Source organism: Abramis brama (assembly GCF_963993115.1).
Source record: "Abramis brama genome assembly, chromosome: 21".
In the NCBI taxonomy this organism is placed as follows: domain Eukaryota; kingdom Metazoa; phylum Chordata; class Actinopteri; order Cypriniformes; family Leuciscidae; genus Abramis; species Abramis brama.
In genome coordinates, this window is record NC_139983.1 from 10,203,085 (window position 1) to 10,230,860 (window position 27,776).

Here is a 27,776-nt window from a genome sequence, read left to right on the forward strand (position 1 = left end):
GCCACTTTGTACTGGGAGATTCAGGCTCAGTTTAAATAATGTGGAATGTGAGGCTTTAACTGTGCTTTATTGCTAAATTATTCTAATGTAATGTAATTCAAGGATGTCTTGAAAAAGCATTAGAATGTGTGTGCAGAGTAGGCTTTAAGTCACTAAATAAAATCAAACTAGTTTGATGAAAATTGTGTGGATTATTTATATTGTGAAATTATTGTCTCATTATGAACATATTTGTATTAACACTTTTAATAAGAATTATGATGCATGTTGCTGGACTTGTGCATATATAATTTACATCTGCTTCAGCTTTGATTAGCTGCCAACCAAATCAAAGTCAACACAGTCAGGTTTGGAACACAGTGTAAATGACTATTTTTTTTTTAGTTCAAAATGATAAAATTGAGATTATCCCTGATCTCCACTATAACAAACATGCAAGATTAATCAAACATAGCCTGAATTGAAATGAGTGAACTCATCAGATGAGAGTATGCGCCTTTATGCAAAGGATTTTACTGCACAGACCTCTAGATGGCGCAATGGCATTATGTTCGCAATGTGCTTAGTTTGATTCATATTGGCGAATCGGTTCCTGTCAATGATGAACCAGTTCAGCAACCGACTCACTTATTGTCCTCATTATGTGGGATTTTATTTTGTATTTATTTTTTTGCAGAAAAACTATTTAAATGATTTAATTCATCTTATTGCGTTTTTTGTTGTTGTTCAAACATTGTTTCTTTTTTATTGTTATTGATGCTACAAAGATGAGTCGACGAAAAACGTCAAATTGGGTATAGGATAATTCACCATAAAAATAAGATATTATCATTAAAACATTTCCTTTCTCGAGTGAACCCGGGACTCTAAAAGGATTTATAATGTTCCTTAACGAAAAATAATGTCAATAATTCCCCATTTTGTTACTCACCTCACAGTTCAGGCTGAGTGTTCCGCACTTGGCGAATCGGTTAGACCAAATCATTGAAAAGAATCAGTTCAAAATAATGATTCTTTTGAGAATCGGACATCACAACCGCCGTAAAATAGTAAGAAGAAGAATCGATTCGGACATCATTGGGAAATCACTGTTGAGTTTCCCAGCTGACAATTTGAAAAAAACGGAAGTAGAGTTACAAGATCTCAGAGACTTGACGATGGATATCGATGAAGCAGACAGAGGTATTTGCAGTTAATACATTTATTTGATTACTTGTGTTTGGGTGATCAACATTTAGCAACTTTTGGACCTTTAATGAATTTGCGCACTTGAGCAGTTTACTGATCAATGAATGCATGTACACTTTATATAGGTGATTCTTCACCACCACCACCAGAGACTCCGGCCACTAAAATGTCCAGAAAACAGATATTAACACTTATTGCAATGGCCTCCATAAACTTCTGTTCAATGATCTGCTATTCCATTCTAGGACCATTTTTCCCAAATGAGGTACATTGATTGTATTTTATATAACATGACTTGTATAATACACTATAACATGAAATTGTTTTATGTACTCTGCTCAGGGCATTTAAAGTTTTTAAAGCATAGGCTTCTGCTTCAGTATAATATAATGTTTTCATGATTCGTTTTCTAGGCAAAGAAGAAAGGTGTCAGTCAAGCTATGATTGGTTTAATATTCGGAATCTATGCATTATGCACTTTGGTGGGCTCTTTGATAATTGGTAAATATGTAAGTTAATATTCATTTCAGAAGATAATTTTCAACTGTTTAGATTACACATTATATCAGTGCATTTGACCTCTGTTTCAGATTGTCCAGATAGGAGCTAAGTTTATGATTGTGGCAGGGTTGTTCATATCGAGCGTATGTACTGTACTTTTCGGGTGAGTATATCTGTGTTTTGTGTCTTTTAGTCCAGGTCTATTAGCTTTTATGCCATCTATATAAGTGTTTCCACATTTTCTTTTTAGTAGATAAACATATTTAAAATACACAGTCCTTGTATTCATAGCATAGGTGTGTATCCATTTTTGTGTTTGCGAATAATATCATTTATTCTGCAGGTTTCTTGACCAAGTGTCTGATGGTACAGTTTTCATTGTGCTCTGTTTTATCACACGGAGCATGAATGCAATCGGCTTTTCTGCTGCTGTTACATCGTCTTTTGCGGTTTCAGCAAAAGTTTTCCCCGACAACATAGCAACTGTTTTGGTGAGCTGTGGTCAGTGCATGTTTTTCAGTGCAGTAATAGTGTTTTGGAGTAAACTGACAAAGGATGCACTATTGCTCATGTCACAAAGACATGCTGTTTCTCAAGAGAATCATCATTAGATTCTGTTATTCCGTCTGTCTGGTTGTTTAGTTTCTCACGGTCAGGGTATACACAGTGATGGAACCATTCTTATGGTTTTAATAGATGTATTAAAATGTGTCTTTACAGTGAAGCAGAAGGTGAAATCATTAATGTCTTGTTTTCACAGGGCTTCATGGAGATTTTTACAGGGCTTGGCCTGATATTGGGGCCTCCGTTGGGTGGTTGGCTGTATCAGTCATTCGGATATGAAATCCCATTTGTTTTCACGGGATGTCTTCTGCTTGCAACAGTACCCCTCAACATGTGGATTTTACCGAGCTTTGGTTAGTGCGGATTTCATACTGGTTAAATATCACATGATTTTAATAATTTAATTTAAAGTCTATTCCATTTATCATACTCCTACTTTTGTCACAAGGATGTGATTGCCATGTGACTGATTTTGTTATTGTTTACCCTCCAGCCATAGAGATAGACATGTCTGTTTATCTCATTCTTATATAGATGCTGTTCCTTCCCAGAATTCCTTCCTCAGATTGTGTACCAGAATAAAGATCCTTCTCATTTGCTTTGTGGTGTTCACAATGAGCTCAGGAATTGGCTTCCTGGATGCAACACTGTCCATATTTGCCATTGAAAAGGTTAATCTTTAGAAAGTACATTGATATCTGTCTATCTATTGATCTATCTATTATATTTTATGCATTAACAAATAGATTACATGTTTTTTAATGTAAAGTCGCCATAGTTTCAATCAGGGAAAATGTTTAAAACTCTTCATTTAAAAAAAAATGTTGTAAAAATGTTAATGTTAAAAGTTCTCCTGTAATAATACAAAAACATCTTTTTGAATGTTTTGTGTGAACAGCTTAATCTCAGCGCTGGTTCAGTGGGGCTGCTCATGATTGGACTTTCACTGCCGTATGGGGCGGCATCACCCATCTTTGGTGTGATCAGTGATAAATATCCTGTAAGTCAACATTTACAACAATTCTAAAATATGATTACAGTGATGACTGGATTTTCTCAAAAGAAAAAAGATTTGTTTGAAATTTCTTATATGACATTTGACGATTTACCTACCTTCCTACTTATTTGCTAATGTATTTAAATTAATTTTGTTTTTGAAGATATTTAGTATTTAATTTGTTTTGGTTTGTAATTGATTTTTAGGTAAATATAAGCATACATCAAATTTTATTCATTAAGAAATAATTTCATCTGGCTGTAAAATTATGCTCTGTGCAGTCAATTAGGAAGTGGATGATGGTGATTGGAGGAATGGCCACAGCGGTGAGCTTCTGTTTCCTTGGCCCACTTCCTGTTTTTCATATTAGGAGGTAAAACATTACTTTCACATTTTTTGAATGTTAATTTCTCAGCTTTTGCTTTATAGCATGTTAACTGTCTGTGTCCAGGTAGCAGGACACTTGGTGCGCTTTTTTATTGCCTTTTTTCCTTATCAAATATTTTAGTAAACACTCAAAATCCATCCTTTGAAAACTGTTTTGAAATTGGACACTGACACGGGACTTTAAAACCTTTTAGTATGCTCTATTTTTGGTTAGATAAATGGCTTTGATTTTGTGCAATTTTAGTTTAGCCTAAATTGTTTTGTAAAATATATAATTTGTATGAAATACAAAAAGTTTAGTTCAGGACATACTGCTTTTCTGTAAACTCAATCTTCTATAACTTTTTTACACCCATTTTTGAACTGCTTTCACTTCTGCAATAATCTGCTGAGTGTCTTCTTTAAAAAGAAACCAACTGTTATTGCACTGATCCATTACTAATAATTTAAATGTTTTTGTTTGTTCAGTCAGCTCTGGCTTACCGTCCTCATGCTGGTCGTGGTGGGCTTTTCTCTGTGTATGACCTGTATCCCCACCTTCGCTGAGATGATCGCTTGTGCACAGTGAGACTTTAATTCACCCAGTTATGTCAGACTAGATTCCTGGAATGGTTTGAATAAGTACAGTTAACCCTGAAACTAGTGCTGGCCAGTATGACCAAAAATCTCTATCACGGTATTTTTAAAGATTCTTGTTTCACACAAGGTGGCTGGCTGCTGGCTGGCTGCCGTATAAGCCATAAACCCTGCATTCCATAATCGAATGGGACACATGCCAAAATGAAAAAATCCAATTACACTTCAAATAATTTTTTTCCAAAGATGGTTTCTGTCATTTTAGATCATTCTTATCATGCAGACGTATGTTCAAGTGTTCTTTCTTCCAATATGTCTGGTTTTAGTTAGTTATTTGATGCTATAAAAACAGGGTGTAAATAACCGCAGAACTCATGGTATTATGGGCAGCAACATTGACCTTATAAAACCTGGCAAACGTGCACAGACATGTCCAGGTAGCAGCAGTGCAGATGTCAGGGCAATGGTTTCCCTGCTGCCTTTTAAGCCAGTGTGATCGTCTCTACTATCCAGTTAGCCAACCTCTGCTTCGACGCAGAAGCACCCTTCTCACCAAATGCTGGAAAAATTTATATTCCAAACCTGCTGAAAATGGCTTAGGAGCTCACTGACACAGCTTGTGAGGACGATATCTCGCTGCTGTATAAAGCAAGAATTTTTGGATGAATAAAACAAAAGAAGAGCTGTACAATGAATCAAATTTCAATATGGACTTGTGTCTGTGAATATTAAACATTAAAGAGACTGCTATTGAAATCTTAAGTCTGCATGTTCTGCGTCTGTGAATGAACATCTCAGTTCTGTTTCTTTCCTACTGACCGCCAGAGGCAGTGTAACACTAGTGGTTTATTGCAGAGCCAGCTAGATAGTTCAAGAGAATATACCAACAAAGTCATGTAGTGACATATGCTGAGCCACGGGGGTTATAAGGGGCTTTCACTTTCTTGCCTGGTTGAGATAGGCAAGTATTTTGTTAAGTAATATTGGCGCTGTCAAGTGCAGCTTACAAGAGTAAGTTCCATTTGTGATTGGATTACTTGTGGAAATCATAGGGCTCTACATGTTATTTTTTCAATATTAAAGAGAGTTAGTTGTGTGGATTTATTGTTGTTATAACCATTAGAAAGAAGGATATGCAGTTAATAGAAGTCTCCTCTCAATACACTCCACTTAGCGATCTTTGTGGCCATTGTTCGTTAGGCGCTGACATAGAGGTATTTGAAAAATGCATATCGTACACGAAATTGAAACCGGTATACTTCCCAGCACTACCTGAAACTAAACAAAATGCTACAATACAAACCTGTAATATACTCTGTTTTGATGCACACATTCCTGTTGTTGCAGTGAATATGGCTTTGAGGAGAGCTTGAGTACACTGGGATTGGTGTCAGGGTTGTTCTCTGCAGTGTGGTCTGCTGGGTATGTATTGAATTCAAGTTTACGTGTGTTACTCAAGTGTAGTTTTTATATTTCCGTCATTAAACCTGAATGATCATTTTCATGTTGAAGCATGTTCTTTGGGCCGACCTTCGGAGGATACATCACACAAACACTGAACTTCGAATGGAGCGCAGGAGTTCAAGGCGCACTTGCCTTTCTCGCTGTAAGAACAAAATATATGCAAATAAATGCGTAACAGACCATTTTTAAAATAGACCTATCTTTTCTTATCTGAAAAGTTTATCAGTTATGTATGCATTTTTATACATATTAATTTATTAGCTAATATGTGTACCCTAACTTTCTTTAGGCCTTCCTACAGTTAATATATTTCACAATAGAACGCATACAAAACAAGTAAGTATATTTTTAATTAACTTTATTCAGCAAATATTGTTAAAATATATATTTTTAATTCATTATTCATTCTTTAAAATATTCACATAACTTTTCCAGCTGGTAAAATGTGGTATACTCTGAAAACACTGATTATGCATAATCATATTTTATTTATTTCAGGTCACAAAAGGCCAAAAAGGTTGAAATGTCATCTCAAGGAGAAAAATCCCCTCTTCTCCCTAAGACAGATCATCTCAGGGTTGACATCACCTGAAATAAGCTGCTAAAATATTTTAAATGGGAGAACAAACTTAAATCATATTGCTGCTAAATACAGGTGATGTGGAATATGAGAGAATGGTGACAAATGAAGAACGCAGAGAAGGTCAATACATGTATTATTTTGAGATTGACGCACCATCCCACATCAATTGAAACTTTAAACAGGAGATCTGTGAACATTTACAAAGTAAATGTTAAAAGTCCTGTAAGAAGATTGACTTAAAAGAGGTATGTATTAAAGTTTAATGAATAATTGTAACGAGGTGATGTTTACACCAGACAGAGTTGAGACCAGTACAATGGATCATTTCTGAGATCTTGGTTTCATAAATCTTTTGGACGTAATGCAAGAATGTGGGATTTGTATGTTTATGTTACCCGTCTAACCGTAGTTTGCGTCTGTTCCCCATTTCAACTGTTTTTACAGATTTACATATTATTGCCATATTCCTGATGGAAACAACTTCAACACGTACAATTTTACAAAATACATTTTTATTACAGTATTTTTCATAGGAATGAGATCCTTGTGCTCTTTGAGCTGTAGTATAAATATAGATCCATCCAACACTGCAGAAGTTTACCCTTTTACTTCACAATTGCCTGGTGTATTGTAAAATCTTGCATTAATGTGTCATATAGAAGTGCATAAATATATTTAGTCAACTGTATTCATTAACTCTGGTGCTAAATAAATGGCATAGTTAATTTTGTGATGTGTGAAAAATACATTTATTTGAAAAAGATCATTATGATTATTATATTTGTTATTGTTACATTCAAGATTAATTTAAATAAAATGTTACGTTATGGCATGAACAATAAAATAAAAACTGAGTATTTACATAAACACAATACAAAACAATCCTGTAACTACATATAACAGTATCAAATTTACAAAATGTATATTTTAAAATAAGGCCAACTACAAAAGATAGATCCAAATAAACTCTTTTGGGAACACGTTGTTGTGTTCCTTCATAACAGAGGTAAGTCTTAGAAATCAGATCAGAGGTCACGTCAGTTCATTTCTTCAGCTTCAAATGCACCGTTGGCCTGGCCTAGTCTGGGGAGGGGTCTCCTTCTAGATGATGCGGAAGACGTTTCATGACCCGAGGACAGGACCTGAGGAGGAACAGAGGGAACCTCACTCCGCTTCACCTTTTTCTTCTTCTTTTTTGTTCTATAAAGAAAATGAGTGACGAAAATAAGATCAATATGCACATGCTATTGCCAATCGCAAAAAAAAAAAATTACGATTTTAAAAGTGTTTCATGCTGTTTGAGCATGAAAAAGGTCTGCAATGTTACAAAGCACAAAGTCACTCCAAAGGGAGTTATTCTCTATATCAGTTTCTGAACTCCCTGAAACGCTTCGGTTGGTAGTCTTGAATTTTCTTCCGGGAACGAGCACATCACAATCAATGTTGGGGGTAACGCAAGTTACATAATCAGATTACTTTTAGTAAAAAGTTCATAATTACTCAAGTAACTAGTAAAGTAACGCATTTACAACAAAATATCTGAGTAACTTTTTCAAATAAGAAATGCCAGTTACATTGTTTTCCCATTTATTGACTGACACCTGTCCTGTCCCCATGTTGAGAGAAATCAGGAGTAAGTGTAGAGGCGTTATATGCGCTTTTGAAACATGATGGTTATTGTAGTTCTAGACTACAGTAAATGTGAGCATGCATTTACTTGATTCAGTATTCCTCAAATAAATAAAAATAGTGAAATGCAAACTCTGAATATTACGCAAACCTGCAATAATTAAATATGTTGAGCACAAATATACTTTATGTATTTAATTTCACTTTATGAACCATTGTCTTTGTTACTGACCTTTGATGATCCAATTCAACCATACTAATAAGTAAAAATGACTTTAAACATTTACATTTAATCATTTAGCAGATGCTTTTATCCAAAGCAACTTACAAATGATATGTATTTGATACAAATACATTTGTTTCTTTTTTTTTTATCGCTGAAGTATGACTGTTGAACTTTCTTTTTCTGCCATCCAGAATAGTATCACAGCTGAAAGGTTTGTTTCATTTCATTCATTTTTCATTTACTTTATTTATAAAGCACAATTTAAACAACATGATGTTGACCAATGTGCTGTACAGTCACACAAAAAATTGTTTGAGCTGCGCCCTCTACTGTACAGCCATGAATTTGCATTTCCTTCAGACTAAAGCATATTCATTTCACTTTTGGCGTGAAAGGACCTTTTGCCAAAAATAGAACTTTTTGTTAAATAAAAATTTTTGTTATTAAAAACAAGCAAGCCCAGCCCAGGTGAGAAAAAGTAACGCAAAAGTAACGTAACACATTACTTACCATAAAAAGTAACTAACACAATTAGTTACTTTTTTAGGGAGTAATGCAATATTGTAACAGATTACTTTTAAAAGTAACTTTGCCCAAAGCAGCGATAACCCCCCTTAGGGTAAACCAAACAGAACCAACATGAATGTCAAAATCAAGACTTTGTAAAAGGGAATAATAGGTCCCCTTTAATTCATACATGGTTGAGGATGCTTCAGGGTCAGTATCCAGCTCTGAGATGATCTTCAGTTCTCCAGAGGCACTGATGGCTGCAGACAGCTGCAGGAGGAACATCAGGGACAAAGTATATCATAATTATAGATTTTAATTTTTTTCATCTGTTTGATGGGAGGGATTAATGATAATTTGTCATTACCTTGACTGGTGTTGCACGCTCAACTCCATGTTGATCTAACAGTGATGGTTGTGCATTTAAAGCTCTTGAAAGCTCCTCATCAAAATTCCCTATGGGAGATACATTTGGATTGGATTTAGACAAGATAATAATCGTACATGTGCTTTTGGTTATCAAACCCCCCCATTCGCGTACCTTCATCAGCCACATAGGATGCTGGGAAATATCCCTCTTGCCCACTGACCAGTCGCCCAAACCACCAGCTGTCGTTGTCTTTGTACAGCACATGGATCACGTCACCGCGGCGTATCGACAGCTCATCCGATCGATTGGCTCTGTACTCATACAATGACACAACCTAGAGACGATTTCATTCAAGAGATCATAAACAAACAAATTAGCAAAGTAACTCTACATATATAGTGATATAAATAATAAAACTAATTAAAGTTTACCGTCTGATAGATTTGCCCAAAGTCTGCCTCTTCTTGTTGAGAGAATTCATAATCCAGTAAACTCTGTGGACATTAACACAATCTTCATTTAATAGAGTAGGTTCTTCCATAGTTCATAAGCAAAATTGGATTATTCTTAAGTGCTATCACTTATATTATATCACTAATATCAAAAAACAAATATATATTCACTACCTTTCAAAGGTTTGGGGATGTTTTATGTTTCTGAAAGAAAGTCTATTATGCTAGCCAAAACTAAATTAATTTGAGAGTCTTAAATAACTGTTTTCTATGTGAATATATATATATATATATAAATGTATTCCTGTGATGGCAAAGCTGAATTTTTAGCATCATTACTCCAGTCTTCAGTGTCACATGATCCTTCAGAAATCATTCTAATATGATGATTTGCTGCACAAGAAACATTTCTTATTATCATTATCAATGTTGAAAACAGTTGTGCTGCTTAATATTTTTTGTGGAAACTTCTAAATTTTTTCAGGATTCTTTGATAAATAGAAAGTTCAAAAGAACAGCATTTATTTGAAATAGAAATATTTTGTAACATTACAAATGTCTTTACTGTAACTTCTGATCAATTTAATGCATCTTTCCTGAATCAAAGTATTCATTTCTTTAAAACTTGTGGTAGTGTAATACAAAAACTGATCACAGTGTCTTACTTTTTGTTGTTTGAGGGATGGAGTTCTTCTAATGGGCTGCCCAGCAGGACTGTAACCACCTGTGAAAGGAGAGGAATACTTAAAAGCCTAAAAACCTCATGACATGTCATTGAATGGGGTTTTTAAGTACCTTAGAAACAAACTAAAATGTTTTCTAAATACTCAAATTTGTATTCTTCTCTACAGTGTGTTGTGCTCTTCAAGAAGATGCATGTTTAAGTTATCCTATATATAATATGATAATGTAGAGAACGTACTGTTGTGTGAGCTGAGTGTTGCCTGTGGAATGAGTTGAGCGCCGAGAGACGTGGACATCTGTAGTTTGGAGTGAGGGGACAGTAGAGATGGAGGAGGAAGATATGAGGTCAGGCCCTGAAACAAACAACAAAAACAAGAGCCTATTATTGAGGATTAGTGTCACAGGGCTCAGGATGGTGCATGTTGTATGGTATGGTGTCAATTTTTATTAGTAAAATTTTCATTGTCAATAACATTGCAAATATTTTGTAATCATTGTATAATGAGTTCAAAAGCTCCAAAAGAAAAACATGCCCTCTGCAATAAATGTGCTTTGGCTCATGTTACTACAGCCAAAACTAGTACTGTTTATGTCTTAAAATGTAACTCTAAAAGCTATATTGCTAGTATAACTTTTATAGCCAAGTGCAAAAAATATCAAATATTTACCTCTAGGCTTCTTCCCAGGTGAGACATGCCACCTTTAAAAAAAATAAAAATAACATATTGTGTTAATTTACAACAGAATTCATTCCACATGGATTAAAAAAAAATGCAGCTCATTTTCAGACCCTTCAGACCCTGTGACCTTTGAGTACAGCCTGGTCACTGATTGGTCACTGATCAACCAATCACAATGAAAATATGAGCCATAACTTTATCTCATGAGACCGGCATGGCTACATTTTATTTGCTAATTTATGTTCATGGTAGCTTCATCAACTTGCACCTATTATAATCTTGATCATATCAAGGGACAATATTCCAAGTTAAGTTGTAGAACTTTAGAGTTTAATGTCTATCTCAATGTACAGCAACACACACAATCATATATTTATCAAAACCAGCAAGTACACACAAACACCCACAGACATATACACACATACTCAGATTCAACCAACAACAAGAATCTAACAAGTTTTTTTAAACTAACTTCTTACCATTCTTATTGCACTGCTCATTGTTACAGTGTGTGTTATTTTCAAAATTTGCAATGCTAGTTCACATACTGTGTTTAAAACTCTAGTTCATAAGTACTGTATGGTTAAAACATGATGAATTGTCTGTTGCTTCAGTCCTGGTGTCCATTGTAGTGGACATGAAAAAATCTAATAGAAAGAGTTGGCACAAATCTTGTTTCTTAGACTCATTTATACATTTATACATTATCATAAATATCACTTGCCTTGTTCATACATATCCACACCAGGGGAACTACGATGGGGCTCCTGCAAGAAAATGGAAGAAAAGTATTACTGACTGATTATTGACTAAATTATAATGCTTATAATAATCAATTATTTATTAAATATAATCAATGACATTTTTACCAGTACAGAGTCTAGTTTCTGTTTGACCCGCTGCATCTTTAGGGACACACGAGCTGTGCTGGCGAATCGGTCCATGCCGGTGGTAGAGGTGTTCTGAAAGGTCGTGACCTCTGATGAATTCCTGCCCATCTTACTGTCCAGATTCTCTGAACGACTCACCCCTCTCAAACTCTCCACCTCCATCTGAGCCACTGCGTATGAGCACAAAACACTCATCTTTACACAGTAAATGATAATGTGACTTTTGTGCTTCTAAACACAAGCCATCTTTTTGGCATTTTGGGATATCGCATTTAAAACACTGGATGGAAATGTCAAAACGCACATAAATTCTGAAAATGTGTATAAAAACGTGTGAGCTCAATTGAGGCGGATACATTTTTTATATGATAACAAAACATGAGCATAAACTACGATGGAAACACATTTACCAAAAAACGTCCTCGATGCGCATCAAAAAAGTCATGTGACTGCGCAATGGGATCTCATTGCACAACATGTGAAATGTTGCTTTGGTCATTCTGAAATGCCTTAAGCCAAAGTCTGTTATCAAACCGGTTCGATATAATTATCTCTTAAACATCAGCGTTTCCAAACAGCAGGCATCCGCCTCCGAACGCAAGATAACATGACCACGTTTATTGCGTTTTGTCCACGCGCTCTGAAGTGCAAGTCATTTATGATGTATACAAAAAAAAGACCCAAAGATTTTGAAAAAAGAAGTTAAATTCGCAACTTTGGATGGAAACATAGCTAGTGATGTATCTGAATCAGTGGTTTTCTGAGTTATTTGGAGGACTCACCCTTCTGGTCATACAGATAGAGATGGATGAGCTGGTTTTGGCCAAAGGAGCAGAAGGCCACCATGTTCTCATGAGGGTGGAAAGCAACAGCTCGAATTGCAGATGAATAACACAGCTCAGAGTAAACGGCGACCTGGTCACCTGAGCAAGAGAAATTCAAATTCAAACTTCACTTGGATTTTTTTTTTTGTATTCAAACTAATGTCACATGAACAAACACGAAAACAGGTCTCATCGCATCTACTTGTCGGCAAATGTTAAGAGCAGTATGAACTGACGGCGATATCTATGGACTTTCCAGGTAATCAGCTAACCTAGTGTAACCCCAACGGTTCTACTCGCACCACTCCGAGCGGGATTGAAACGTGTCCGGACGGGAGGCGGGTACGCTAACAAAGACTTGACTTAAGATTGCAGCCTCTAGCGTCCATCGCTAGTGCACCTCTTGAGGCCAGGGGAGTGAGGTTTACTCGCACAGCTCTTAGTAGAGCTGCGTTTAAGTTATTTTTTAATGTCTTTCCCTTGTTAACTTCCCTCCATCTCGTTCACTCTGATATACATCCCTGCTTATATTGCACACTTGCCCATTACTGGCGGAACCCTTGCAATGGGTTTAAATGGAACGCCTAAGCCCTTGATCACTTGGAATCCGCTATGGAGCTGATGTATTATTTACAGATTTATGAATTTTATGCACCATTCTATAGGCCTGCTTGGGCTGTTGGGAGAAAATTTGGAGGTTTACTCACACAGCTCTTACTAGCTGGCCATCGTTACACTAGCTAGGTAATTTTATTGTCAGCGTTTTATTCAATTTTGAAATCTGAATGTTAGAGAGAAGAAGAAAAATAAAAAAAACTTTTAGATATCAATCTGCATATGCATTGGACATTGGTTATGCTCATCTTTGGTAGCTCCTTTAAAGGCATCTAGAGTAAAACAGTTCTATATGAAACAAAGCACATACACAAGACCTTAAAGGGATATTTCACCGCTGGAAAGATGAATGTGTATTTAAATTGGGACATTTATGTAGTAGAAATGTGAAATTATTTTAGAAGTTGGTGCCTTCTAGACTCAGAAAATGTATTTTTGGCTCATGTGGATGAAAGACAACAACTCCCAGAATGCACTTGCTTCGCTGCCCTACGAGGCCACTCCCAAGCCACGCCTACCGGTTAGCAGTATCGGGCAGTATCGGAAGAAATGATACAACTAGGCTACTAGTTGACTCGAAACTGAAAAGACGCCGTTTTATCGTGAGATCCCCCTATGGGCGGGTTGAAAACATGCGGAACGAGCTCCTTCTGGCTGTAGTCTCTCGCCTCTGGCCAAAAAAGCCTCCGATGACGCTAAATGACGATTTTTGCGTCATCTGAGGTTTTTTTCCAGACACACAATACAGAAATCTCTCGTCTCAGGGGGACATGACGGAGGGAAGCACGGTCATTCGAAAATACTACCGGGTTTCTACTGATGTGACCTGTTTTACAGAATACAGAAGTTTGTTGCACATGATCCATATTGCCTCAAAACAATCTCCAAACCTGTTTCAGAGTTCCACACATACGCCAATCCATCTTCACTGCCGGAAAAGATGAAGCTTCCACAGGGAGTGAACGTGCTGTTGATTCTCTCCCTGTAGTTGGTGGCACCTATGTATTTCTTCACTCCGAAACTGTAACAGGTCAAACAATTGTTTGTTTCAATATATTTGCACTTTGTTTCTTTTATTACTTTCTGTCATGCTGGTACCATCAACATCATGAACTATTAGCATGTGCACTGACTTGGCTTTTTTTAAAGTCACATTTAAAGTCAACATGAAATTAAAATTGACCCCGTTTACTCTTAATACACATACATAGTCTTACTCTGTGCAATGCATCTGTGCACGTTATCAATTCTGAATTAAAAATTATTTAAATTAAATAGATTTTTTACAGAATTTAATAATATTACATTATATTATTAAATAAATATTCAAATATTAATAAACAGATAGATACTTACATTCTCAAATCCATGACCCTTAAAACACTGTCTTTGGCATGAATTAAAAGTCGTCTTCCATTTGGATGCACCTCTAACGAGTTGATGGATATTCCATTCAGATCTGCCTCTTTAATTTCCTGTAGAGAAATATTGAATTGGCATTCCCTTAAGGCTGGACAATAAACTACTCGACATTTGCCCAATTTAGAGTCTGAAGGAGTCTATGCTAGTAGTCGAAATTTACAGCCATTCTGCAGATATTTGGCATTTAGAGTTGCCAGATTTCACAGAAAATGGAATAGTCTATGATGGGCACACACTCTGATTTTTTCTTAACTTCAGATTATAAATCTGCCCATTAGAGGGTATCAAACATGTATGATATTTTGAGATGATTTTAGAACATATAATGTTTAACTTGTCATGTGTCAGTTTGTTGAGTTCGGAACGACTTGAAAGACTCTGTGAGTGTATGATTCCCAGTTTTTCTCCATCACCATTTACAAAGTCGAAAAAGCGCATCAGTTTTTAACAGTCCTATAGTGTATTTCAGCCTTTAGTAGTTCAAATCATGATTTCAAATTGGGATTTATATAGCTCTTCCAGGTAGTATTTCAGAACTCTGTTACCCTCTCAATGCTCCATTGACTGGTCAATGCACGGCGAGACCCAGGCACAACCTTCGTTCCCCACACAATAATGAGGCCGGAATTGTCTGCAGAAAACATTCTGCTACCTGTGAGAAGACCAACACATCACTAACATCTCAAATCCCAGCTTTAATGTCACATCCAGTGAGTTATGACGATAATTTCCTCTGTACCTTCTGGGTCAAAACACAGTGAATTGATGAAAGTCTTGTGTCCGTCAAACTCTTGCAGAAGTTGCCCATTCACGTCTTGTATGTCCACGTTCCACACCCGCAGCACCCCATCGTAACCCCCCGTCACCACCAAACTCTGGGCTTGCGGGTGGAACTGGGCGCAGTACACGAATGAAGGGTGAGGAAGAGTTTTATGTGCAAGACTCTGCAGTCGTTCAACATTCCACATTCTGAAAGACGAAAAACATACCATTTTGGTCCACACTTTCACTCATTTGCGGCAAAATTATGGGATGCTTAATATTATAGGATAACGCCGTATATGCAAAAAAGCTATATTTACCTTACTGTTCCATCAGAGGATGCAGTTAATAAATCTTTATCATCTCTGGACCAGCAGAGATCATACACCACACTCAGATGGCCATTAAAGGATGCCAGAACTTTCCCAGATGGAATATCATATACTAAAAATAAGACACAGAGATTAATTGTTAAATATTCAAATGTTAAATGATTATTTGAGGTATAACATAAGCATTTTTACGTTTTTTTTTTTTTTTAACATTACATTAAAATGTATATGAATGTGAAAGGGAAATTTGGGTTTTATTGTATACAAAAAAGCCATAGAAAAACAAAAAGCTCAATGGAAATAAAGCATACATCAACGACAATGCAAACACTTTCAATGGCTTCAAAGTCAGGAGACTGAGGAGGCCACTTTAAGATTTCAAAATGCTGAGCATGAACACTTTCATTGTGTGCAACTTTGCATGTGTTGCTTGGCTACATTGTGTTCAGCAGATATTGTGCCAGCAACTTTGCAGATCCTTCCAACACCTGCTGCAGACATGCGTCCCCAATACCATTACGTTTCCCTTTCCGTGCTTAATGGTGTCTCGCATGCATTTGATATTAAAACACGCCAATCGTCTCCTATGAACATACCTGACACCATCCAATGCTAAGTTGTTAAATTTTTACATGTCGGATTGCAGAACACGGCTCCAATCTTCCACACTTTAGTCCTTGTTCTTCAGCAAATGCAAGGTGTTTTTTGCAGTAGATAAAACTAATAAATGGTTTCTTTACTGGTACACAACCTCTCAATACAGCCTCTTATAGCCGCTGTCTTACAGTTCAAGGTGATATTGGAGGTTGGAGGCCTCATCCAGGTCTTTAGAAGCTGTTTTGAGGTTATAATTCTGTGGACATTGTGACCATTCATATCCAGCACACGAGCAATATCCAAAAGCGATTGACCAGATTTAGCCATTTCAACAGTATCCTCATTGGTTACAGAGGACAGCTTCTTCCATCTGGCCGTTTTCACTAAAACCCACAGAATAATATCTAATAATATAGCTAATACTTGCCACATAGTGATTTATTGAATTATAGGATGGGAATAATGAGTGCAAGATTGGTATGACCACTTGACCAAAAATTACATCTACACAATTAATTCTGTTTCATTGTGTCATGACAAATAATACAATTGAAACGTGGAACGTGCACTCTTTTTAAGCTACAGGCACAACTTTACAACATGCCTATAAAATATTTTTTGTTTAAATTTAATAAAGAAGCCAATTTTCCCAAGTCGGACATCACTTTTAACCTCTACTGTATATGCATGCATATATTTCTTGATTTTTCACCAAGCTTTTTGCCTTCACTAATTTATTTTTAATGGTAATGAACTATTTGGTGTGACACACATTTTTCAAATAGCCCATGTAGTCTCTAAATTAATATGAGATCAAAACTGAATTAATGTATAAATTAATCATGTCACAATTTCAACTTCACAAAACTATTTTATGTCAACTAACTACCCAAATTAGTGTAGAAAATAGTTTTTTTGTGAGAAAATGTAAGCAAAAATAAAAAAGACAGTACAGACAAAAGACAACATTTAATAACGAATGATCGTTGCAACGGAAGTGAATCAATCAAAACTAGAGCTGCTATAAAGCCAAAACAATCTCTGTTACTTTATTTTCCTATCATCAATGTAAAGCCGCTTTGGAACAATCTACATTGTTAAAAGCGCTATATAAATGAAGATGACTTGACTTGACTTGACAACATGTAAAGAAACTGAGTTACAAATTACTTACTAATGATAGGAAATGAATCTCTATCTGCACATGCAGCTGCTAGTGCACGTCCATCATGGGAGAAACGCAGAGTAAAACAGCCCATCTGACCTCCACGAAAGGACTGCATTGGCTTATTCGGGATGCGACACACCTGTTTAAACAACCAATAAGAAAAATAGACAAATTAAACGAATTACTGTCCGTGTTCGAAACCGCCCCCTATACAGTCTGAAACCATAGTGGACGTTATCGAATTGCCTCATTCAATCCAACAATGCACCGCAATAACAAGTGTACAACCATTGTATGCTCAACAGCTAGAGAATACCCATAATGCACTGCGGGGGTCGTGCCAAATTAATTCCTGTGTCTCAACAGAAGATGGCGTCCACAGCTGAATCATTCATCCATCCATTTTCAATCGACGTCCAATGTGGCTACAGCGTAATATCATAAAGGTATTCATTAATTTTTTTATTGTTTGAGGTTTATACATAGTTTCCATGACAGAGTTCAAGATAAATCTTTTCATTACTACTGGAAATACCATTAAATAGCATGCACAAACTATGCAAAAGCTACAGCCCTTATAGCGCACTCAGTGTTCGAATTCACTCACTCATTTTCATTCACTCCTTCAAGTGGACTATATAAGTGGGTTGATGTAGGGAATAGTGAATGTATAGGAGGTGATTTCAAACACAGCTACTGACTCCCAACATTAACGTCAATAAAGCAAATATCTAAAACCTGTCCAGGCATGCGGCTCCACTTCATGGTTTGTGATTTGCTCTCCAGTATTTGGGTGCTGGTTTTATTGGTCATCTCAGTATTGAGCTCACTGTAGGAGGTGCTGCCTCGCTCCTGCTGTAGAGCCATCATGGAGCGGATACTGGGGTCCACCTGCGCAACAAATCCAAACCAGAACAAACTTCATTGACCACCAATTTTTTGTATTTTCACTGTGTTTTTAAATTTAAAAAAAGTGAACCTACATGTTCTGGTGGTTTGAGGCCTTTCACTGTGACATAGAGGGTGGATGCGTATTTGTTCCTTGGGAACTTTGACCACCACTGAAACACTTCAACTGTTTGTGGCAGTTTCTTTGCCCGTGGAGGAGGGCAGTAAAGCTGTAGACGCAGTTTGGTGTCAACGTTCAAAACACCATTGGTTCCTACAAGCTTGGGGAAATAATTGAAGAGCTTGATTTCAGTGGAATGAAGGATACAGTTACATAAAATAAACAAAACAGATGGAGCTAACAAACCAAAATAACCAAACAAATACACCAAAGGTAATGGAGACTACAGTAAAATCAAAGCTGGTACCTTCAAAAAAGCCCACGCAATCTTCCGGAATCCCCGCTCATGATGGTCAACAGAGACGTTTGTTCGTGCTTCCTCCATACTGATGAAATCCAGAATCTGTAACATCATATAAAGTATTTTATTAATTCCTTTCTTTGCTCAGAAGATGACAATATACTTTTAAACTTATTCAAGGACACAAACCTCAAAAAACAGTATCACATGCGGACTCTCATCATCGTCTTGTAGGAAATATCCGAAGCGCTCATTGAAGATGATCTGTTCCTCCCACTCTGGAACTGTTATTTTGTGTTTCTTGAAGTCAAAGGGTTGAGTTATGATGGGTAGGATGTGCTCAATGCTTTCTTGCTCATAGAAGGATGAAACATGGCGATGGCTGTGAATTGAATAAATCACTGGGAATAAATTTGACTACATTTGGTATAAAGACTATGACTGCATCTGATATCGGATACTTCTACTATACAGTATGCAAAAACAGTACACCAACAGAGTAGTATGCCCGAATACATAGTATTCAAAAAACAGTAGGCAAAATCTACCCGGATGACCTACTACTTCCACCAAGATTCTGAATTGGCTCCACTGATGCCATAGGTGACATGACAGTGATAAAATGGCGGATGTAGTACGTCAGATATTCCTTCATACTATATAGAACATACTTTTTTAATGGTTACAAAGTAGGTTTCAAACCACATGTAGCACCTACTATACAGTATGTGATTTTGGATACAGCAAATTAGCATATTCATCCAAATGGCTTCTAGCAGGTTTTGGTTTTAGGCAATAAACATAAGTAAAATCCAAACCTGTCCTCCTTCTTGACATACTGTCCATTGACTTCATCAACCACGTGAACTTTGACCATGGGGTGAGACACCATCAGGTCTGTCTTCAGCTTGTCTGTCCTGTGGATATAAACTCCCAATACTAGACTGTCATCAAAGGCTTGTTTCTCTTCTGCCTGTTCCTCCTCAACAATCACTGCAACCAGAAATTAATAACCACAATCAACCCCACATATCACACATGTAAATAACAATGAAATTAACACAATATACACACATTTTTAAGAGTTACTGGGTTTCCATGGTGGTGACAAGCAAAATAATACATGGATATTGCAGCCGTATTAGACCGTGAATTCAGAAAAATTGTGGAAACTGTCACTTAAAGTAAATGACAGAATTTTCATTTTTTTATATTTTTTTCATGTTTTGGGTGAACTATCCATTTAAATTGAAGAGAGTAGATACTCTATGCAATATGATGTGTTTGAACAAAAAAAGTTAGTTGGTTCAATAGTGATGACAATGAGACAGCATATCACCTTCTTTTTGTTTCTTTTTCTTCTTCACTTTGGGTTTGACTGTGTCCTCCTTGAATTCCTCCACAGCATCATCTAGGATGTTTTCTGTCTGGTTTTCCACGGACACTTCAGTCTGACTACAGACAAAAAGGCAAACCAAATTAAGAAAAAAAAAATGGCATTATGCATATTACCTTAGAATTTTTTGGGGAAAAAAAAACATTTTACTATAAGAGGCATCTCACACTATGCTTAACCCCTGGTTAAGGCCACGTTAAAGCTGAAGTATTTTTATTTCTCCAGCTCTTGCATCTCCAAACAGAAATTGCAAAAAGAATAAATAATCTGGAACATAATTCTTCCAAGAATAGCTGGCAATAACTGTGATCTTTTACCTTCTATCACCATCATGTTTGCTTGATTTCACTTTCTTCTTTTTCTTCTCAAGCTCATTGTTTAGCACCTGGCTCTCCGTAAACTTCTCGACAGCTTTCTTCCGTGCCGTCTTTTTCCCAGAAGTCTCTTCCTCCTGTGAGATCTGATGTTGGTACGCCTGTAGATAATCATCTTCCGTCTCTGTCTCTTCTTTCTGTCGACTGACATCATTTCCACTTTTATCCTTCCCTTTCCTAAACTTCCTAGTATGTTTTCCGTTGATTTCTGAATCAGTCCTCCTGTCGTTGTTGTCTTCATCTTGAACAGGGGGTGGTGGTAGTTGTGGTAGCCTCCTTTTGCTTTTCTTTTTCCCGCTGGTCAGCGCAGGCTCCTCATCACTTACAGCATTGTTTATGTTGGTCTTTTCAGATGTCTCTCTCTCTCTTCGCCTGTTTTTGGTGTATCTAGGGCTGCCCTGAGCTGGATCATATGTGTTATGGAGGATAGCTTCATCATCTTCAGTGTCTTTACTCAAATCAAGGTTCTTCCTCAAGGTCTGAAGCTGCAAGAAAACAGAATGAAGTTCAAATAACAGATAATGGGGTAACCTACACAGTGAATTATCTTCTATCAATGACATTTTTCTTGATTAAATAAAGATTACTTTCACTATTACTAACCACAATAACTTCCTGGGACTGGTCATCGATCTGTTTGGCTTTCTTTTTCTCAGAGGGAGGGTTTGTGTATCTCTTTAACACCTCGTCAAAGCGAGCTTTCGTCTTTGCTCTCACATCACTTTGACCTGTCAAACAGAGATTTACAGACAAATCTGCATGTAAGAGCATCTATGATAATCAGTGACAGAGAAAATATTTTTAGATCTTTATTCACCTGCGGGCATTCTGATGAACTATAGACAACTTCATTATGGAACAACAATCCTGAAACATAAAATAGCATACATTACAATGGAATCAAAGAAAAACTGGTGTTTCAACCTTTACCGTTAGTCTTTATTCGCTTATGTAGGTACAATCACCAATAAAAGGTTTAACTTAGTTTAATTACTCTTAATAGAACTAACGTTACTGTTAAGCAGATTATGTAATATTTAACTTGACCGACAACACAGAACACCTCTTAATTCCCGCTATCATGAGCTACATAAACGACTACATTGCTGTTTTAAAAGCAAATAAAACAACTCTGATTTTATCTGATTTTAATCCGATTCTAAAAATAACATAAATGCCTAACTTAAATGAGTATGTTTGTATAAGTGATTGTTGATGTGGTAGCTTGGCTTACATCTCACGCGCTAGCTGAAAACAATGCACACAAATCACTGCTAGCGCACCACAGGATATTCTCGCGAGAAAATTCAGCGACTCTATTTCATTTTACATGTGCTACTGTTAAGTGTAGGGTGTCTGTGAAATAAACGCACATCATATGCCGTAAATGTAGCGACGCAGTCATGTCTACTGTAGAGGATCCATGAATGATTTCAGTGAGCAGCCATTGCTGGCTCGACCGTTTCCAACAGCAACAACAACAACAAGATTAGCCCCGCCTCCCTGGGTTACTGTTGCCACGTCAATCAAGACCCAACATGCGAGGATAACACGACACGAATCAGTAATTTATTACAGTTTTTCTGAATTGCTAAAACACTAAACCCCATTCTCTGAATCAAATTCTCAATAGCCTAAACAAATTTGTCGTATAAATCACTATTTCTGTAAAACATTGAACAAGTTCAGGCTCTTTTTGCAAAACTCTAACACATTCTCACTCACTAAAACACATTTCGCACTGTGATGCACTTATGTTTCAAAATGCTAAACACATGCAGGCAAAAGTTAAACACAACTACAACACAGTTCTCATCGTTTACACACAATGACTCAAAAGTTCACACTTATTTCTAATGATGTGATCAGACCAACTGTAGCCTACATAATACAAGTCAGTTCAGACTGCCAAAACTGACTCAAAATGTTGCACTGAATGTTGAAACCAATAATGTATGGAAACAATATAAGAGGGTGAGGAGGAAGAGTACATATAAGAGGTGGTGGACAAGGAGGAAGAGGAGGAGGACGAGGAAGAGCAAGTGTGGAGAATGCTGTCAAGGCTGGATCTGGCTTTAGGGTTTTTCCCTTTGCCGCAGAGATGACATTGTCTGAGATGTGGACAAAATCCTCAGTCCGGACCAACATGAAGACATGATGCTGAAGCAGAATAAAATCTCTCTCACTGACCTTGATTTTGCAGTTGCGCAACTCTTCTGAGTGTACTTAACTGCAACATGCTTTTCATTTAGACTTTTTTACTGTTACCTTTTTGGCTTTTGCAGTTGGATTCACAGTATGCAAGTGGTGAATATACAGACATTCAATAGGCCTACTATACAATATTCAGAACAATACTATACTTGCAGTGCATACAGTATACAATTTATTCATCTTACTACTGTACGTTGTCATTACTATACTTTTTTACGTAATTGCAAAATTTGTTTACTTTGGTACAATATACTTTTTTTCTGTAACTGCATGCTTTGGATTCTGTGTTCTCCATTTTTTGATGTAGTGTCTAACAAATGATCTGTAGTGTTTATAATATTGACTCGCTGTGTGTATGATCTGAATAATGCGTTAAGAGCTCGCTCAAGTACTGTGGAGCTAAACCATTAGTGCTTTGTAAGTAATCAGCAATATTTAAAAATGTATATGATGTTTAATAGGAAGCAAATGCAGTGTTTGCTTGCAGAACAGGGCTAATATGGTCATACTTCCTGGTTCTGGTAAGAACTCGAGCTGCTGCGTTTTGGACCAGCTGTAGTTTGTTTATTAAGCGTGCAGGGCAACCACCCAGTAGAGCATTACAATAATCTAGCCTTGATGTCATGAACACATGAACTAAATGTTCCGTATTTGTCCTTGAGAGTAATGACGTAATTTAGATATATTTTTAAGATGGAAGAATGCAGTTTTACAGATACTAGAAACGTGAATTTCTAATGAAAGATTATCAAAGAGCACACCCAGGTTCCTAGCCGACGACGAAGGTTTGACAGAGCAGCCATCAAGTGTTAGACAGTATTCTAGGTTATTACGTGAGGAAGATTTTGTCCAATAATTAGAATCTCTGTTTTTTCAGAGTTACTGTAAGTAGGAAATTACTAGTCATCCCGTTTTTATATCAGCTATGCATTCCGTTAATTTTGTGAATTGGTGCGTTTCATCAGGGCTTGAAGAGATATAGAGCTGAGTATCATCAGCATAACAGTGAAAACTAATGCCATGCTTCCTAATGATATCTCCCAAGGGTAGCATCACATACATAGGCACACACAGTTAATAGTTCCTGCATGTGCACCGCAATAAATTAGAAATTAGGTTTGTTGATGGACATACACTTGTTAATGCTGATGGTGAGAAATTACAGTTGCAACATCTCATAATGTTCCTCAAACTGATTAGCGTATCACTGAGAACTAGTTCTTCCAATGTTTCATCATCGGACTTGCACTCAGATTGATATGGTAAAATCAACGTCATCGTTACAGTCTTTACAGTGTGTACAATCGCTGAGGACTATAAAGCGAAGCCTCCGGTGCTGCTGAAGTTCAGTTGTGGTAATGGGCATTTAGAATTCCAACAAGTGCAGTAACCGGTAGACCAATTACAACAGACTGGGCCATTACTTCTTTTATTTTCTCTTTTTTTCTCTTTCTCTTTCTTTTTGTCATGATCACCTTCTGCTTGTCAGTTTGATCAGATTGGAGAGTTTAAACCAATCACATGCTTTTCCTGCTTTGGCATGTCTTTTTTTATTTGCATGCTTACGTGTTTTTAAAATACAATAATAATCTGTATATATGTATGCAGTGTTGGGGTAACGCATTACAAGTTACTTTTTCAATTTTTTTTTTAACTGCGCCCTCTACTGTACAGGTGCGAATTTGCATTTCTTTCAGCTTGAGGCTTATTCATGTTACTTTTGAAGGGCCTTTACATTTGCCAAAAATATAGGCTAACATTTTTTTTTTTGTCATTAAAAAACAAACAAGGAAGCCCAGCCTGGGTGAGAAAAGGTAACGCAAAAGTAATGTAACACATTATTTTTCATAAAATGTAACTAAGTAATGCACTTAGTTACTTTTTTAGAGAATTAAAAAAAAAATACTTCTTGTTTTAATGAAATCTCCTTGATTAAATAATGTGAAGTCATTCAAATTGGTAAATACTTTTTTTATCATCATGTAAAGTCAGGACCACATCAAAGATGATTGAAAAATTAGCATACAGTTTGGATTTGCGGTATATGATTCTGTTCTGGGCGAGAACTCCCTGTGCATCCGTGCAGCTTAGCATGGATAAGAGCAGGGAGAGCAGCAATAACCCCCCTTAGGGGAAACAGAACAGAACCAACATAAATAGCATTAAAGTTCTTAATAATAAATTAATGTAACAACATAATTAAAGAAACATGAGTCTGATTCGAAAAGAAATATCCTGACTGTGGATGAGAGGAGGAGCTGTCATGTGATCTGCTTGTCTTGAAAGCAACATTAATATATTTTATCCTTAAATTGTGTATTTTTTCCTGTTGCTTCCAAATCCTGAAAGCCATTTTAATATAAAGTTAAGAATGACCAATTGTATTTGCATTGTATTTTCTCACAAAAAATGTTTTTATTTACCTATACATTTGTTAAAAATCTTTTAAAAATGTTGTCATAAATACTGTCGTTGATTAAAAAGTAGGCTATAGGCCTAGTGTTTATTTACAGTAAATCATACATATGTATTTATATGTATATGTATATCTCATATGAAATGGTCAAAATCATTTATGTTAAGAACATTCTAGTGAATCTCTGATTAGAGGAAATGTTGTTACTATAAAATCTAATGGCAGGTGAAGTTGTGGCACTATAAATGTATAGCCCTATACTAATTCGAATCATGAAAAAAAGAGATGAAAACATGACTGATGGATATAAATTTACTTATTTAATTTTTTTAAGAAAACACATCACTCAACAGGCCATTTCTGATGCATCACATAAACTAATCATTCATAAATAATTTTATTTTCAAGTGCTCAGTGGGGATTGACAGCATGTGGATCTCAGTTCAGGAACTGAGACATTGAAATCGAAACACCATCACCTCTCATCTGAGAGCAAACCACAGACCGTCTCAGACCGGGGGGATTTTGTCCATGGAGCAGCCGCACTTCTCAACAATCATGTTTGGGAATTCTGCCACCTCGATTTCAGTGTAATCTCCTTTTTTGACCAGGTACATCATGGGCAGCGGCGCGCTCTCCATCACCGCACAGGTCCTCTGCCCGTATCCATAGTAACCGCGCTTGGGTTGCTTGCATCCTCCGGCGCATCTGAACGCCTGGTACCCGGCCGGCTCAATGATCCAGTACTGAGTCCAGGTCAGCTCTCGGAAGTTGATGAAGTGCTCCTCCCGGCAACATTTGCTGCTGTTTGGGCTGGAGTTACAGTTACCCTGGGATCTGTTGACATGGAAATGAATGATTTTAGCTCATGATAAACAGGTATGAAGTTCAATGCAAGTCATGCAATCTAAGTAAGCTCCAGTTTAATAACAGTACTCACCCGTATTCATCCAGGTTTAAGGTGTAGAACACAAGTTCAGGTGCACCCGTATCCTTCTCCAGGGTGTTCTCCTTCGGGTCCTGTGTGGAGAAGCGCACTCTTTTGGCCATCTCAGCCGCGTAGCTCCCAGGTCTCTCTCCCTCAGTCCACACCTCCAGATGCAGACGAGTCTTCTTCTGGGATTTAGACCAGTAATGAATGGCCTGAGTCACGTCAAAGCTCCTCCAGCCGGTCTCGTGTATAGGAACCAGTCTATTAAAAAAGCATAGACTAATGAGTTTCCATTCAGGCATTACAAAATGAAAGGTTGTGATTATTTATGTTATATTTTATTATATTCGGACATGTGACATACCTTGAGTCTATGAGTGATGTCCTGTTGGATCCGTCTCCCAGTACTTCCACCCAGTAGATGCTCACTCTGGCGTTGTTAATGGGTCTGTGGTTCCTCCGCTCGGGTTTTGCTGGATTCTGTGCCGCGGTTTGGAAAAGTTTCAGCTCGGCCATAGTGACCTCTGTGTTTTCTTGCAGCCTGGCCTCCATGTCAAACACGAGACGCTGACGGGTTGTGTCCGAGTACTTGATTTCTCCTGTGATATCTGTGGATAACAGAGGATACGTTAGATCACTGTTTATGAGAGATGCGCTGTAAAATGTTTATCTTTATGTTTCAGCAACTTTTTCCCATTCATTTCATTTGGTATGATCATTTATATTTGATATTTTCTTGATCAGTAAGTAAATTGAGAGTAGTCAAAAATAAATATCAAGGCATAAAGTATTAAGAATAATTTCAGTCGTAAGCAATAAAGTTAATCAGTTAATGCAATAGTTAATATAAACTCAATTAATACTTTAAAATCATTTATTCATTTTGGTTATTGTTAATTTTGACATAGTAATACATTTTTATCTCTAAAAGTTGTATACATTAATGCTGCGACAATAATATATTCATATTAACATTAATCAAGATCAGTTAATCCTGCTGTAAATAAGTTGTAAATGTAATTAGTGCATGGTCCAGTTATTTGTGGCATTTATTATGGTTTGTTATTTGTTCATGATACCGTACAAATACAGTAAAAATTTTAAAACGTTTTAGCAGCTCAATTTCATTTGTCAGATGTGACCCACCTGCACTCCCATGGATGCCTCTCAGAATGCCCGCCAGGCTTGGCACAGATCTCCTCTTACGCTTGTTATGAAGTTTCAGCATGGACAGATATTTGTTCTTGATGTGAGCCGGGACGACTAGGTTCTCCAAATCTCTCTTCTGAATCCTGGGAAGTTCCGTTAGTCCAAGTTTTTGGAGCATGGCCTGCTTCATATCCTCATGGTGGAATCCCTGAGTGAATGAAATCACTGCGGCACAAGTGAACAGCTGGATGAGCAAAGCCATGCTTGATCTAGTGATGCCAGTGTCGTTCTCCTGATTGACTGACTGACTGAGTCTCTCAGGGTTTATATACAGTTGATCCCCCCCCCACACCCCCCCCCCCCCCCCCCCACCCTGTCTGGCTTTTCGCACCTCCACAAAGGGGAGGCAACCTAAAAAAGACACCCTTCAAAGCCATGTCCCATTTAGACCACCTATTGTTGCTCATGACTTGTTTTTTTCAAATTCATCCTAAGTATGTTTAGGACATTATATATTTTTATATAAGTATTAATATATATATTTTTTATGTATTATATATTTAGTATA

At 36.9% G+C, this 27,776-nt stretch overlaps 3 protein-coding genes across 3 annotated transcripts; 1 reads left to right on the forward strand and 2 right to left on the reverse strand.

The window, feature by feature from the left end:
- Positions 1–1,075: 1,075 nt before the first annotated feature.
- On the forward strand, positions 1,076–7,094 carry slc18b1 (solute carrier family 18 member B1). The gene is made up of 14 exons (XM_084097644.1): positions 1,076–1,182; positions 1,314–1,453; positions 1,602–1,697; positions 1,779–1,852; positions 2,033–2,180; positions 2,450–2,606; positions 2,788–2,924; positions 3,152–3,253; positions 3,532–3,623; positions 4,106–4,201; positions 5,561–5,635; positions 5,726–5,819; positions 5,967–6,013; positions 6,176–7,094. The coding sequence occupies exons 1-14, from the start codon at positions 1,158–1,160 to the stop codon at positions 6,267–6,269; spliced, it is 1,377 nt and encodes a 458-aa protein (XP_083953770.1). The 5' UTR covers positions 1,076–1,157; the 3' UTR covers positions 6,270–7,094.
- ahi1 (Abelson helper integration site 1) lies at positions 6,756–21,983 on the reverse strand. Its single transcript, XM_084097616.1, has 27 exons — positions 21,872–21,983; positions 21,316–21,365; positions 21,102–21,226; positions 20,442–20,983; positions 20,068–20,183; positions 19,547–19,721; positions 18,918–19,110; positions 18,735–18,830; positions 18,402–18,587; positions 18,157–18,309; positions 17,425–17,557; positions 15,642–15,765; positions 15,299–15,528; positions 15,105–15,211; positions 14,494–14,612; positions 14,028–14,158; positions 12,481–12,621; positions 11,678–11,868; positions 11,533–11,575; positions 10,797–10,828; positions 10,367–10,481; positions 10,110–10,168; positions 9,424–9,486; positions 9,164–9,326; positions 8,990–9,078; positions 8,813–8,892; positions 6,756–7,460 (listed from the first exon to the last, which is right to left on the reverse strand). The coding sequence occupies exons 2-27, from the start codon at positions 21,323–21,325 to the stop codon at positions 7,298–7,300; spliced, it is 3,579 nt and encodes a 1,192-aa protein (XP_083953742.1). The 5' UTR covers positions 21,326–21,365; positions 21,872–21,983; the 3' UTR covers positions 6,756–7,297.
- A 3,654-nt stretch (positions 21,984–25,637) lies between these two features.
- Positions 25,638–27,470, reverse strand: lft2 (lefty2; the record flags this gene model as incomplete). The annotated part of the gene is made up of 4 exons (XM_084097649.1): positions 25,638–25,965; positions 26,069–26,320; positions 26,424–26,667; positions 27,206–27,470. The coding sequence occupies 4 exons, from the start codon at positions 27,468–27,470 to the stop codon at positions 25,638–25,640; spliced, it is 1,089 nt and encodes a 362-aa protein (XP_083953775.1).
- Between the last annotated feature and the right edge of the window lie 306 nt (positions 27,471–27,776).

Coding starts and splice junctions, on each gene's coding strand:
- slc18b1 (XM_084097644.1), top strand. CDS start 1,158: ATGGATATCGATGAAGCAGACAGAG. Junction 3,624..4,105: donor CCTGTTTTTCATATTAGGAG/GTAAAACATTAC, acceptor TTGTTTGTTCAG/TCAGCTCTGGCTTACCGTCC. Junction 4,202..5,560: donor GAGATGATCGCTTGTGCACA/GTGAGACTTTAA, acceptor CTGTTGTTGCAG/TGAATATGGCTTTGAGGAGA.
- ahi1 (XM_084097616.1), bottom strand. Junction 15,212..15,298: donor ACTGTGTTTTGACCCAGAAG/GTACAGAGGAAA, acceptor GTCTTCTCACAG/GTAGCAGAATGTTTTCTGCA. Junction 10,829..11,532: donor TGTGGATATGTATGAACAAG/GCAAGTGATATT, acceptor TTTTTTTTAAAG/GTGGCATGTCTCACCTGGGA.